A 15,841-nucleotide genomic window follows, 5' to 3' on the forward strand; every position below is an offset into this window, starting at 1 on the left:
ATCACTGTCCTCAAGAGCACAACAGTCAATGCATTTTCTTGTAACTAGCCCCCCGGGCAAAGTCACTACCGCGGTGCAAGAGGTACGGTGATAGATAGCCCGCACCTGCACCAAATGAGCCTCTACAAAGAACTGTGCAGCACTCAGAGGAACTCAATGACCTGAGAAAAAAATTTCAAAATTTCGAATATAGTAAAACCTCAAAATTCGAACTCTGATAATCCTAAATCCCTGAAAATTCTAACATATTTCTGTGGTCCCATAATTTCTAATACAAATTTGACGAGATAATTTGAAGTGGCGGCGCACATCAGCCTGATTAATATTATCAAAGATCTGAGGTTCTGTGCAACGATGTCCAACCCCAATTTCGCCACAAGCCTAAGAAGTAGGGGTGTGCGAGTAGTGGTTTTTTGATTCGAAGCGAATAGCAATTTTCTTCGAAAAATTTCGAAGCGAATAGTTCGAATAGTACTTCTGGCACTAAAAAAAGGCTGAATGACAGTAGGCATTTCCAAAACCATTTATTTTCCCAACACACGATGCCATTACATACTGCACTGAGGCTTTATTTAAAACCATACTTCAATATTTTAAGAGAGCACCTAAAGTGGGTGAAGAACAATTTTTACCGGCTTGGTAATAAAAAGTTATAACAAATAAAAATACCGCCTGCTTTCTAATAAGAAATTAGAGATCAAATACAAGAAATGAGAGCATAACAGAATGGTGCCAGTAGTACAACCAATAACTGAAACCACAGGAGTATTTGCACTACACTGCAGCAAGAGCACTAAGTACAATAATGGAAAAAAAAGGACATTCTGCACTTCCGGTGACCAGTGGTTGAAAGGGTCGAATGTCCAACACTGAGCTAGACAATCACGTTCGGTGCACCGACTTGCCACTTGCATTGCTTGCGTTTCTATAGTTTAGGATCCTCACTTCCTGGCTCGGATTGCGTCTTCTTTTCGGTTACGCCAATGGGACTGCTGCAGGCTGACCGGACCTCCTGGCAGCATCGCACCATCGCATATCCAAAGCTCCCACAGCACCGTTAGGTTAGCCACGCTATTGGGAGACAGAAGTGTTCAGGACGCGCCGCTCGTGGCTCAAATGCATCGCCATCACCTTGCGGCCGGAGACTTGCGCGTCGATTTCGCTATCCGAGGGGTGCTCGTATGGAAACGTCTCTGCGTCTCTTGGGCTTAGTGCCGCAAAATGGCGCTCTTCCCGGCCTATGCCGTCACTCTGACAAGGCGTGTCGCACGATGCATTTTTTTTTTTTGCATTTCGCTAGCAGCTCGCGGCTGCTGTTTGCCGGAGCGTTGCTTCGCATATCAAGCTTAAGGATCGGAACATCGTTCCGGCTACATTCCCAGAATAGCATTCCCTCAAGCAAGAATGGAAACGGCTGTACAAAAACTCTAGCGCCTCAAGCGAAATGTCATTCGCACCGCTCGCGCGTCCTGAAAAAATTATCCTTGGTAGTACCTCCGAGCAGCACTTTAGTATCGCGCTTCTACAAATGAACGTACCGGAGTGCCCGAGTTGAGGTGATCGAGTGCGGCACACCACCGAAGACTGCAAAATGCCCTGATTACGACGGCGTTCCGTTCCCATCAAAGCGCAAGCAGTCAGAATAGCAAGAAAAGATGCCAGTCGTAGAAGGATGCGATCATTTCGTTCTACTAAAGTTCGGCAGTCACGTTTTACGTCCGCAGCCTCCACGATGCCGAGCGTTAACGGCAGTAATCCTCCACGGGCGCACAATAATCTTGGCGTTATCACACGCTAAAGGCGCCCTTCCCATTGAAGAAAGTATGCATTTCGGTGACATCGAGTCCCCGCTTGCTTCAATGCTGCCGAGAACGATTGCCCATGTTCGTCACCCGACTGGGTGAAGCGATAGCACCGTATGGCTGCGTGTTTATCTTCGCATCTGTCCTATCAGATAATCTTTTCTGCAACTCTATTGGAAAAAAAAAAAGAGAGGGGGGGGGGGGGGGGGGTGCTCGCCCAACCCCCTCTGCTGTTAATATGCTGTGCAGTTTCATCGGACTCAACTAGCGCGATACGATGAACGAATACTTGCGGCGTCCGAGCTCATCGATAACGTCACCGCCAGCCAGAGTATATAAAGGGTTCGCTGACAATAAACTGAGGTTTCTTGTTTTGAAGCTTAGATGACTGTCGGCTGTGTTCTTCGTTCATTGCGTCTGCCCCGACATGGTGGCAGAGAGTGCGGAGGTTCGGCCAGAACGCAGGATCTTCTGCAAGAGCGCGTCGCCCTCACCTTTCTTTAGTTTGTCGCTGGGTTCGCACCCCGACCTCGTTGTGATTTGCGTATTGACTGACCCCTGAGCGTTGAAAGTGCGATAAAAAAAAAGCCATCTATGCGGCAATACTCGGAACCAAAACAACATAATGCAAGCGTCCCAGAAACACTATTCGCGCGAGACGAATACTTTGAAATTTCGAATAACGAGAATTCGGTTCGAAGCGAATACCGAATACCGTGCTATTCGATCGAATATTCGCACACCCCTACTAGGAAGTGATGGCCCCTTGGAGCTGCGAGATGGTGATCAGTAATGCCGATGCTCTATATGCAAAGTGCTCAAGCCCCAGTACTCTCGGCACAAAAAGCAGTCTGTGCGGCTCACGGGCTGCCAGAGAACGCGCCCGCAGAGAAGACATGCTTCACTGCAACGCAGGCGTGGACACAAGATTCAAAGCGAAGTGCCCTCAGCACTTCGTCTAGGCGCGGCAGGACTGCAGGCAGAGGTGTGCATTCCTCTCCATCCTGGCCATGGTCAAGGTAGCGTCTAGTGGAGGCGCTGGCATCGAAGCACCTCCCACCACTTGTAGCATCAGTGCATGTCCTCCAACACGACCATTCTTGTTAAGGTTGACCGGCCGGGTTGACCGGAACGCTACGGTTGACCGGCACAGGTCGACCAGCCTGCACCGTTTCTTTGAGTACCTGAGTGCTGTGCCGTGGTTAGAGGGCTAGATCACCCTTTCTTCAAAAAACCGCCCGTCCTGAAGTTCGGGGATTGGCTTCGAAATGCTGTCCTTGTGATTGCATCGTTAACGTGTTCGTTGCTTTCAGCTGCGCGTGCATCGCAAAGCCATCCTGCCGTAAACTACTGCTACAAAAAAAGTGTCGGCGGGACAAAGCAGGCATGGCGGGAAGATAGAGGAAGTGGGGAGGGGGGGATGTGTAGACTTATATTTGGAGTCAACTTTCTTTTTGGCCACCACAAGCTATGTGCTAGAGGTACTTTTACACGGAATTATACGGTAGTCGCAAAGTTCATCCAGCAAAGGTAGCATGCTCCCGCAGCGAACTTTGCCAAACTGACCACAAAGCCCCCTGCCCTCAACGCGTGCATCCCACTAGAAGAGATGTCGCCTTGCCTGCTCATACTCGTCCGTGATGGTCTTGGGCTCCTCGTGCCTCTGGAACCACATCATGTACTTGGTGTGGAACCTCCAGGACTGCTTCTTTAAGGCCTTGGCTGCCAGGTACTGTGCCTTGGATCCCTGTGTGCAGACACAGTCCACGGACACCGTCAAGCGCACGCCACATTCGCGTGGGCGAAGCGCATGCACGAATCTCGCTAGCTCCTCACCTCCATGTAGTAGAATACAAAAAAGAGTGTCTCGGTGGACAGCTTCTGGAAGAACTCCACCGTGTCGCAGTGGGGCAAGCTCTGCGGGTAGAAGTTGGGCACCAGAGTAGGATTCCGCGGAAGGTAAGGCCTGTGCGCGCGGGGAGGAAAGGCGAAAGGGAATGCGGATTACTGGAAGGCCGCTGCACTAGGTCGCACAAAAAACGCGAAATCTGGCGCCAAACAATTTGATCTTGTTGCATCGTGAATGACATCCGTCTGTGTGGCATGCAACACACAAGCAATAGAGGGGGTGGAGGGGTAGAAATCCCCACTTAGAGACCTTGTGCAACAAGTGCTGCCACATGGTGGCCATAACATGCAAATATTGCAGGAGCACAAAAAGTGTGGCACAATGTAAGAGTACGTAGATTTATCCTCCACCAAATGATAAGGAGGGTATTACCAGCACTTAATGTTGCATACAGTCGAACCCGGATATATCGAATTCGAAGGGGATCGGAAAATAGTTCGATATAGCGAAAATTCGATATACAGATATAGGCTAAAACTGCACTCCCGATCATAACAAATTGTGGCTTACCGTTTGGAACAGCCGCGAATCACATAGTATGGGCGCGCAATGTGAAAGCGCTTTATTTCGCGGAAAAAAAAAAATCACTAATTTTGGGCTGTTTTTTCCCCTGGGAAACGAAGTTCAAAACACTGGCCTCGATCTTCTCGAGACTGTCCAGGTGCGAGAGCACAGTGCCTTCCATTTCGCCGCAATGATCTTATCTCTGATCTCGCTTCGGCGAGCGCGGCTTCGGCCGCTTATCTGATTTTTTCAGCAGGGTCCGCTCCGGCGGACGCAGTTGTTGCTGCGACGCGCGTCTTTTCTTGCCTTTTTCTCTTTCCTCTGATCTTTTACCTCCCCTCTATCTGCACGTTGGCAGCGGTGGTGGCTTGGCTAGAGCCAGTAGCAGGCCCGTGCTATTTCCTTTTCATCCTTCTCTCAGTCACAACAACAACAACAACAGCGCCGAATCAGGCTAACGCTGACGCCAGTTCAGTGGCTGCGCACGGACGCGTTTCTTCGACAACACAGTTGCCCTCGTCGTCGCTGGAGTCGGCGTCTTGAACGCCAGCTACCGCTTGAACTTCGCTGTCAGCGTTAAAGTCCTCAACAGTCACTTCGGACGGAACGGCGCCGAGAAAATTGGACAAGTCGCGAAACGCGTCGTCCAAGCACTCATCGTCATCTAAATCTTCCGGACATTCATCTCCGGCCACTTCAAGGCCTGCCTTGCCAAAACAGTTGGCTACTGGGGCCTGCTACACGTCGCGCGTTGAAACACAGGCACACACACAAAAAAAAACACGCGAGGCGCAGATGGAGCGATAAGAGCGAAGCCTATGCGAGCGGCAGTCAACGCGGCTGCGAAGGAACGACAGAGGGAAAAGAAAGAGCAGGGAGAAAGATCGGCGCTCTGGGCTTCGTTTTTTTTTTTTTTCTGAGCTCTTTTTTTTCCCCAGACCCACGATGTGCCCACGAGCGACCGTTTTCTCTCTCTCTCTTTCCCCAAGAAGCGTGGTCGCCGCGCGTCTCCATGCGGCGCTCTCTCTTCGCTGATCTCCAATGACCTTGACGGAGCACACGCCGGCGGTACAGGAGGAGAGGAGGAGCGGGAAAGCTCGCGCCCTCTCCTCCTGTACCGCCGCGCGGCGCGGCGTTCGATATATCCAATGTCCGGCGAAAATGGAATTCGATATACAACGCAACTGTCCTATACTTTTGCATAGTATTTTCAAGGGGGTAATCTGTGTGTTCGATATAGCCAATAATTCGAAATATGCGGGTTCGATATATCCGGGTTCGACTGTACCATGTTTGTGAAGCAAGCAGGGATATTCAATAATGCCCAGCTCAGGGAATCAGCAGACCTTCCACTTTCAAACTCACACAAAAGCCAATCGACAAACAAGATTTTTGCTGGTCAATGTAGCCGGTTAACATTTTGAGCGAGTTTCATCTCTCATGTGGCGCTACTGAGAATGGCGATAACCTTTCCAGGACAAAGGTACTTGGTACAAAAGTACCATTAACCCTTTGGGGTGTTTTTGTTTTTTTATTCAAAGCAAACGTTTCTCCACCTAAATACTATATCCAAACCACCAGAAAGCTAATTCGCTAGGTTTCTAATTTAAAAAAAAACAAAAAACAATCTATAACAGGCAGTTACAGAATTTTGTGCGAAGTATCACAGAGCCGAAAACTGAAAAATTGAAATGCCAGGATTTGTCACTAACACTCCAGGGACCATGGAGTCACTTTGTTTTGATGATGCACATGACGCTAGAAACTGAGAAGAAAATTTATTTTATTACTGGTCGAAAAATGCGCGTGTAGGAAATGACGTGAAGACGAGCTACCAAGCTTGCTGTTCTGTCAAATATCATTTACTGCTTGCACTAGACGATATAAAAATCCACCCCATTTGAGTCACAATGGGTGCCAAGTTCACCTGGAGCAGAGTAATCGCTGCTAAGTACAGCCAACTCTCAGAAAAGGCTGATAGCTTGGTTTGTACCCAACTGTGTATAATAAAGCGCCTAAAGGGTTGAGGAAAATCAGGCTGGAGCATGCAGAGCAAATGGTTTACATTTCGCTGCCAAAGGCCGGCCACAAAACTCGCTGCAAATTATTTGGCTGTAGCTCCACATGGCCTGGCGATCACCAGCCTGTATTCACTAAAGCACGGTAACAAAAACTTTGCAAAGCATTTAAACTGCCAACACAGCCAGGTGCATTTTGACGTAGGATTCACACCGGTTGTTACAGAAGGGCACTGTCCTGATAGTCCAATGAATAATGAATTTTTCACCTTCCAATAACTTTGCCATGAGTGGAAACCTTCAACACTATGCCCATTACAGATGGCCCTATGGCTTCAGCATATGACATCACTTTTGCACAAGGTCCATAGCTTATAACTGCACTACAAGACAAGAAGAAGTGGAATATTCCACAATGCTTACTTGAAAAGCCTGAGGATGAAAAAATAAAGCACGTGGCACCATTAAGCTCGTAGTGAAACGCAAAACAAAGAGTTGTCACCAGGCCAAACAACTACTAAACAAATAGCAAAAGACAAAGCAGAAGTTTCTGCACTGCTTACTTGTATGCCCTGAGGGTGAAATAAATAAAAAAAAGGGACATCATTAACAAAAGATGAGCAAACATAAAAAGCATGTGGCACTGTCAGACTCACAGTGCCACCACGTAAGTGAATGCCCGCACGCGGAGGACCGGCCACTGACCTGAGGCGTTCCGAGTCCGAGGGGTGGGGCATGTGCATGGAGGCTGCCTCAAGCAACCGCAGCTGATAGTAGCACTCCTTGGACAAGGGGGCGGGGCCTAAGGGGGCCACGCCCCTTAGGGGTGGGATGTGTGCCTCTGTCGTGGCGGCGGGCTGTTGTTGCTGCTGCTGCTGCTGCTGAGGCCGCGGCACCTCTTTGCTGCCCACCACCGAGTCGAACAGCCCTGTAGACCGTGCAAGGGAAACACACACTGTCACATGGCGTCACGAGCTCAGAAAAACTCGAGCTTAAGGGGGGGATGAGGGTCCTGAAAACTTTTTTTTATTTGTTAACATATCTTTCTGAAATTTGGCACACGGATGTATCATTGAATGCTGATTTCGAATATGCATTTAGATTTAAAATATCTCAGCTGGAAGGAAATAGATGGCATAATGAAATATCCTAATTAGGTCATTTCTTACGGGCCTTTTTAGTAATTTATCAGTTAAATAAACATTGTTAAAGAATAAGCAGACATTTGCAAAGGCCCAAAGCACATCCTAAAGCTAACAGAATGTCTACAAACTAATTTTGTTGATCATCAATAAACAACAAAGTTGGAAAGAAAAAATGACATGGCGGTAATTAACCCACACTTCGCCTAATTGCCCATATATCATGTTTAAAGGAAAAAAAGAAAGCTTTAGCATGTGCTTTGGGCATTTGCAAATGTCTACTTATTCTTAAAAAATCATTCTTTAACTGACAAATTACTATAAGGGCCCATAAGAAATTGCCGAATTTGAATGTTATTTTGCGATAAATTTTCTTCCAGGTGAGATATTCGAAATCTAAATGCATATTTGAAATCAGCATTCTATGATACACCTGCGGGTTAAGTTTCAACAAGTTATGTCGAAAAATAAAAAACAAGTTTTCAAGACCCTCATCCACCCTTAAGTCAGTCAAGCCTTTTAGGACACAGCCAGAAACTCACACTGTTTGTTCCTCTATTACTGCAGTTACTCGTTTTCATTGAATTCAGGCTTGGGGGTGCGCAAATTACACGAAAATTTGGTCAAACGTCCCAAAACCTATACAAAGGTCATAATGTATACCATATATTGCTGCCTATACATGAAAGAGTGGAATAAATTGCCTACAAATTAATTACTTTTTACAACACTTGGAGCCCCATGCGTTCTGCACGGAACGAGGCACGTACAGGTGCCGTCAAGAGTACACGGAAGGCAATATTCACGAAAAAATTTAATCGTTGGCCCCCCAATTCATGCATCCTTGAATGCATATGTGCAGCCTAGTTGTGAGTTTGCGAATTTCACTGTGCACTAACAAGCATGGACGATTATGCTGTAGATTTAAAGAAATTAAATTTTTTTGACAAAGTCGCCTTCCATTTACTTTTGACTGCGAGTGTACTACTTGCCACTCATCCAAAACTACCTCAGGCCTCACAAATAGAGATATGATTGTAATCTAACCCTCCAACCTCAGCACACCTGAAATAAATGGCGCAGGCCGCCGTTGCGCGCAGTCGGGGGCATGGAGCGAGAATGGTCGCGTCGCGCTAAAAGCACAGCACATTTCGGAGGTCCGCAAGCCGTACTATAAACTGGTCTTTATGCTGGGAGTACTGCGAATGGGACGCTTCGCATACCAAGCATCAGCACAGCTCAGCGGTGCTACCTCGTGGCTCCCGGGGGCCGTCACCTCGCCGGTTTGCGGCAAAATCGGAATCGGGCATTCCCGCTTAGCACCCCAGATCTTTGAATTAACCGGGCTGGTGGCCGAGTTATCACGGTTCAAATTATCGAGGTTTTACTGTAGTTCCCCGCGAGATCGCATGACGCCACATGCGCAGCTCAAAGCAATAAACGCGCAACAATACAATCGATAAGCCAGCAGTCAGAGATAAATGGAGATAACAGGCGGTCGATCAGCGCCCTCACGTGCGGCCCGCCTAACTAGCGGCAAACGGTACAGCAAACGGTTCAGCAGTTTCAGATTTCAGTGCATGCGCAACTGTTCGTTGGGAAAAGCGACTGCCGCCGCGAGCGAGCTGGGCAAAGGTGCGCAATTTCATTCCCCTCGCCACTCACACCTTTCACAGCTGCACAGGTCGACGCGCCGATCTTGCCGAGCCTGCCTAGTGTGCACCTGCGTACATGCTGGTAGTCTGGCGCAGCATGGAGAGCAAGATAAACCCGGGGAATTAATTAGCGGTACGCATATTATGTGGGGGCACAAACTGCGCCAGTAGATACGGTAGTTAGCACGTCACCAGTTGCTACTCCAAATATTATAAAAGTGATAAAAAGAGTGACTGAGAAAGATAATTGTTACAAAATGTGGTCCTTGGTAGGCAACCTTTGACTCTGACAACAGGCATTCTGTTTCCAGAATAACATTCCGTTTCCGTTTTTCAGTTTGCGGAAAAAGATTCCATTTTATTCCAACTTTAATCCATTTTTCTGTAATTCGTGACTGGCAGAAGTGCCATTGTCAAACAGTGCCAGCCACTAGACAAGGAGAATTAAAACAAAAAAGAAAACTCCCGTGCCATGACTAGTTTAACAAGTGCTAAGTTCATGCATACGTGGTGGCCTTTTTTTTTTATCAAGTTCAAAGTTTCAAAATTTATTTCAAACAAAACTTGGTTGCCGAGGAGGCAACAAAAAGGCAAAGTTTCCCGAAGAAGCGACACCCCCTTTGCACTCTTACACTCAGAGCAGTGGGCAATTTTTACAGATATCATGAACACATTCGTCCTTAAGAAAAATGCACTGAAAGCATACAGACATCCATAAGGCCATATTCATACCACACAGATATGTACAAAAAAAAAAGAAAACTAACATTAAGAATCGATTTGGCGAAAAGGTATTGTACATAAATACTAAGACAAATAGCAAGAAAAAGAAATACAAAAAGAACGGGATGCCCAACCGAGGAAGAAAAAAGTATATTAGGATAGATTTTGTTTGTAGGAAACACGATTTTTTTAGGGCAAGGAAAAGAAGACAGTAATCCTTTTGCAAAAAGCCCGCATAGACGCACTGTCCTCCAAATATTATAAAAGTGATAAAAAGAGTGACTGAGAAAGATAATTGTTACAAAATGTGGTCCTTGGTAGGCAACCTTTGACTCTGACAACATCAGGGTATTCGTTTAGAAGATCAGCTGGTTGATGGTTCAGTGTTTGCATGCTGTAGTTTGTGCGAACCTCTTTGAATAAACACAAGGTGTACAAGGAAACTGCTGCTTAATGATTGCAATATTAGCAAGTGTGCATTAGATTCATACATAACACCTCCAGTTTCCCATCATTCAATACTTCGGCTTACAGTAATTCTGATGTTTTTTCCTGTTCCCCAAAGTTCAGATTAATGGGCTTTTATTGTACACAAGCTGACAATGAATACAAGTCAACCCCTCAAACTTGCAGCCCTCGCTGGCAAATAAAGAAAAGTGACTCCAGATATGATGTGATGCTAGTCTGGGCTAACAAGGGTTTACTATTTGTACCACGTCAACACTACGATTACGAGCACGGGCAGTGACAGAGTAGTGAAGCATGCTTCAGTCCCATCCCAACCACACACTACAGCAAAAACTAGTTAAAACTTCACAGGAACAGAAGAATTGTTTGAAGTATTCGAAGTTCAAATCATCAGATGACCCCTAAAAAACTTACAAGAACCATTTCCATAACAGTAAAATCTGTTTAGTGGAAGACTAGGCAGTTGAATTCAGCCTGTGCACTATGTGAACGTACCAGTAAACTCGTATCTGTGTTGCACTTACCTCGCTCACATGATGACGACTGCACCTGCTGCTGTTGCTGCTGCTGTTGTTGCTGCTGCTGCTGCTGCTGCTGCTGTTGTAGCGTCTGCTGAAGCACCTGCTGCAACGGTGCTTGCTGAAGCTGCTGCGGCTGCTGCTGCTGCTGCGAGGATGGTGACTGTAGGTGACTCTCGAGACCAGCGTTTAGCACCGCTTGCTCCGCTATCGACTTCAGCGACGACATCGAGTCCCCGCTCTGCGCGGTGGAGAACAGATGGGCACAACAGTGTTACCCCATCGTCTCCAGTGCAGCTATGCGCACTCACTGGTGAACGACAGCTTGAGGCCAGCACTACTTACAAGTGCGCACTGTCGGGTTGTTTGATGGAAAATTCTGTCAACCTACCTGTAGGCACCGCAAAAGCTGTAGCCAAAGGTGAGGGACACGCAATGAGGCTAGGTGTGTCGTATTACATCAGAGCTGCTGCCCCATCAGTCACTGAACCATCCAGTCTGGTTCAGTGGGAACTCGGCAACAAGCATGCACCTCGAACGAGCATCAACGTTACACTCGAGGGCAGTTCGTGCAACATGTGGCAACAATGTGCCAGTTACTTCTTGCGTGCTGCACTTCCCCAGAGTACCGCTTTGTGATGGACCGCACAATCAGTGAACATTTCATTCCAACCCTTACTCGTGAAACCAAGAGTGTTCTAAAGCCCAAGCTGTGAACTTGTGTCTCTGCAGCTGTTAGCGACAGCTGAATCCCACAGGGCTGACGGCAACTGCATGCATCAACCCACACCACGATCACACGAACCGCTATGTACCGTATTTTCCGGTGCATAAGATGCGTTTTTTTTTTCAAAAATCTTGCTGGTGCGTCCTATACAAGGGTGCGTCTAATATGCGAATTTTCCGTAGTTTCTTTTGCGAGTTCAGAAATTACTCAGGTTCATGTTCAAGCTTTTTTCACCGAAAAAATATTACTACCAATAACGCGGTTGTAACATGGTTAATATTTCAATACGGAGACCGCCGTGCGCAACTTTTCAGGTGAACTTTATCATGAAACTACCGAGGCTAGAAGGTTTCCCTTCTAGCCTCTGTAATGAAACGGCAGGGTTGACCACTTTCGGGATCTTAAACACACGGCCGTTTCGGAGGCCCCAAGCAGAGGTAATGTGAAATGCCAAAAGATGGCGACAGTCGCGCTTCTCGCCATTGTCAAGACAAGCCAAGAGAAGCCGATGTTTTTTTTTAGTCACCCTTTCCAAGTATGTAGTGCGAAGAGAATGCTTCAGACGTGTTGCCTTTTCGATAGCGCGTCCGAAGATGAAGACTTTGAAGGTTTTATGTAAAAATAAATTGTTATGGACATAAAGAGAGTTCTTTCGCTTTTTTTTCTTTTGTGCTAAAACGTGGGCTTGTATGGCGTGAGTGTTGCCTTTTTCGATCACTTAGCGTTGCTTAAGAACTTCTCACACATACGGAGCATTTTGCGATGGTCGCATAAGCATGTTTAATTAAGCCTCACTAGCCTAACTGGGTAAATTGGGGTGCGTCTTATACACGGGTGCGTCTTATATACCAATTTTTTCAATGACAGCCTGCATATATGGCGGGTGCGTCTTATACAAGGGTGCGTCTTGTACACCGGAAAATACGGTACTGTGCCTTTTCATTTTCGCCTTTCCTTTGCTATCAACCTACTTTCATCCCCCGCCTTGCGCTTCACTTTGCTATAATTCTGTCGCTTACGCCACTCTGAAACACCGCAGGAGGTGATCACGGACTTATTAAACAATAAAATACTGTAATCCCACTTCTCAAAGGTTTCCCAACTGGATTGCATTGTGATTTCTGTCCGCTTTCATTAGTTCAACTTGCGGTTAGTTCGAACTGTGCTGACATCCCCGAGCGGTTCGAATGAACAAGCTTTCACTGGACTTGCGCACCTTACACAGCGTTGCGCACTAAGTCTGAAAGGGGGCTTAGTTAACCGCTCGGATCAAAAAGGGTCACTTCAGGAAGGGGGACTTCCACAAGTCAGCAAAGCCACGCACCTTGTCCACCAAGGGACCGTTGAAGTGCAATATCGACGGTGCCGTTGGCGAGTTGGGCCGGCCTTGAGAGCTTGCCAACGAGGCATACAGGGAAGCTGCTGCTGACGACACCGCTGAGCTGCCGTGGTCCGCCATCGCTGTCGTCCCACTGTGTGCCAGCTGCTGTGACCCACTGGGGCAAGGGAGAGAGACGAGAGACATGCATCACCAACAGGCAAAAGCTCGGGGGCTTTAGGTATACATGCACAGTAAAACTGGCTCACAAAAGCTAGCAAATGTCATCCTTGCAAGTGGCACAAGGCTTATACAGTCGAACCCGGATATATTGAATTCGAAGGGGATCGGAAAATAGTTCGATATAGCGAAAATTCGATATACAGATATAGGCTAAAACTGCACTCCCGATCATAACAAATTGTGGCTTACCGTTTGGAACAGGTTTGGTTTATTGGGGTTTAACGTCCCAAAGCAACTCAAGACTATGAGGGACGCCGTAGTGAAGGGCTCCGGAAATTTCGACCACCTGGGGTTCTTTAACTTGCACTGACATCGCACAGCACACGGGCCTCTAGAATTTCGCCTTCATCGAAATTCAGCCGCCGCGGCCGGGACCGAACACGCGTCTTTCGGGCCAGCAGCCGAGCGCCGTAACCACTGAGCCACCGCGGCGGGGCACCGTTTGGAACAGCCGCGAATCACATAGTATGGGCACGCAATGTGAAAGCGCTTTATTTCGCGGGAAAAAAATCACTAATTTTGGGCTGCTTTTTCCTCTGGGAAACGAAGTTCAAAACACTGGTCTCGATCTTCTCGAGACTGTCCAGGTGCGAGAGCCTTCCATTTTGCCGCAACAGCGCCGAATCAGGCTGAACGCTGACGCCAGTTCAGTGGCTGTGTACGGACGCGTTTCTTCGACAACACAGTTGCCCTCGTCGTCGCTGGAATCGGCGTCTTGAACGCCAGCTATTCCAGCCACAATGTCCTCATCAGCGAGGTCGGCTACCGCCTGAATAAAGTCCTCAACAGTCACTTCGGACGGAACGGCGCCGGGAAAATTGGACAAGTCGCGAAACGCATTGTCCAAGCACTCATCGTCATCTAAATCTTCCGGACATTCATCTCCGGCCACTTGAAGGCCTGCCTCGCCAAAACAGTTGGCTACTGTGGCCTGCCTCACGCGGCGCTTTGAAACAGAGGCACACACAAGAAAAACACACGAGGCGCAGTAGGAGTGGTCCGAGCGAAGCCTATGCAAGCGGCAGCCAGCGTGGCTTCGAAGGAACGACAGAGGAAAAAGAAAGAGCAGGGAGAAAGATCAACGCTCTGGGCTTCGCGTTTTTTTTTTTTTTCTCAGCTCTCCCTTCTCCCCAGACCCACGAGCGACCGTTTTCTCTCTCTTCCTTTCCCCAGGAAGCGTGGCTTGGAAATATCGCCACGCGTCTCCATGCCGCACACTCTCTTCGCCGAGCTCCAATGACCTTGGCTAAGCACACGCCGGCGGTACAGGAGGAGCAGGAAAGCTCGCGCCGGTGGGGCGCAAAAACGGGGAAGAAAAAAAAATAATAAAGAAAGGCCCTGTGCCTGCTGACTGACTGCGGAAATGTTCTCCGCTGAGACGGCTGAGGACCGGACAGGAATGTCCTTGGGGAAAGCACACCTTCCAGGGGCGTGGCACGGCGTTCGATATATCAAATGTCCGGCGAAAATGGAATTAGATATACAATGCACTGTCCTATACTTTTACATAGTATTTTCATAGTATTTTCAATCTGTGTGTTCGATATAGCCAATAATTCGAAATATGCGGGTTCGATATATCCGGGTTCAACTGTAGCGCATTCCAATCGGCGATCTCGATCACATTCTCTTGCTTCACGCACCGAAAAGCATGCTTCAAGGCACAACGTGGATTGATCGTGGGGAGAGAGGGGGTACCGCACCTGTTGTTGTTTGTGGTGGCGTTGTTGGTGCTGTTGTGCTGCGTGGGCGAGGGTGCCCGGTGGAAGTGGCTCTGGTGGTCCACATTGGCAGCGCCGTCGATGGAGGGTGCCGTCGACGGCGGAGGGGAGGGTGTGCCTGCACGTGGTGCCACAGCTTGGTTACTACTCGTACCGGTTGGCAAAGAACGGTGCAGTCCACTTTATCGCAGCTTATGAAGGCTCCAGGCGGACTGAGCCAGCGAGACGGTGACCACAGGCCAAGCTCTACCAAAGTTCATCCGACTAGGTAAGAAGACAGCTGCTGAACGTAAATTTACCCATAAGGGTTACCTTCAGAACAAAAACCATCACAGAGGGGAATGGTTACATGCAAGCAACAAGACGTGTTCCTGGTTGTGTACTGTTTCAGCCAACCTAATGGAGGTTATCCAAAAACGCTTCTGCCCACAGTGACAGTCAAGAAATTTGTTTTTGCACTGAACCTTTGTTCTGTTAAGCATTTAACACACACCCCTCCTCCGCAATTACCCCGGCAAGTGCCCTAAGGGTTAATAAATGATGACAACGACACTTTTTCGCATGTTGCTGTCGCGATGATGGTAACATTTTTTTCCAAAAAACTGATCTGCACGAACCACTCTAAAATGCAGATTGCTAAATTTCAAAATACCGGAGTGTCTTGCCTGCCACTGCAGGCCTCCCCTGCATTATGCCAACACACTACCTTTACTACCTTTAGTTTTTATACCACATTGCACGAAAACATACCTGAGCAAATCAACCCACACGAGTGTACCCTAATGAAAACTGGACATGCTCAGGACATGCTCATGCATCAGGACATGCTCATGCATCAGGACATGCTCTCAAAAAAAAGAAAAAGAGGGGAGCCCACCTTTGGCGTTGGCTGCTGCCGCGACAGCGTAGGGCGTAAGGGGCGGTGATGCCACGGCGTGATTTTGATGGGAGTTGACTGATGGCGAACTGTTACTGCTGCTCTGTGATGATGTGCTGCAACACAAGGGGCAGCACACAGGGGCAGTCTGTGAGTCTCCCACCAGAAAAACGCAGCAAAGAGTAGTGAACTGATTTTTCAGACTCCAATTACTCG

General features: G+C 47.9%; 1 protein-coding gene across 1 annotated transcript in view; it reads right to left on the bottom strand.

Moving 5' to 3' along the window:
- Positions 1-15,841, bottom strand: part of Not3 (CCR4-associated factor Not3) — a 37,508-nt gene that overhangs the window by 2,286 nt on the left and 19,381 nt on the right. Inside the window, exons 8-14 of the mRNA XM_089587173.1 lie at positions 15,626-15,741; positions 14,731-14,866; positions 12,791-12,962; positions 10,746-10,980; positions 6,939-7,161; positions 3,639-3,768; positions 3,424-3,549 (exon numbers count right to left, since the gene is read on the bottom strand). Coding sequence (XP_089443299.1) covers positions 3,424-3,549; positions 3,639-3,768; positions 6,939-7,161; positions 10,746-10,980; positions 12,791-12,962; positions 14,731-14,866; positions 15,626-15,741 — 1,138 coding nt within the window. The remainder of the gene's footprint in view (positions 1-3,423; positions 3,550-3,638; positions 3,769-6,938; positions 7,162-10,745; positions 10,981-12,790; positions 12,963-14,730; positions 14,867-15,625; positions 15,742-15,841) is intronic.

Source organism: Amblyomma mixtum, chromosome 4, assembly GCF_055824585.1.
Source record: "Amblyomma mixtum isolate Tamu chromosome 4, ASM5582458v1, whole genome shotgun sequence".
Lineage (NCBI taxonomy): Eukaryota > Metazoa > Arthropoda > Arachnida > Ixodida > Ixodidae > Amblyomma > Amblyomma mixtum.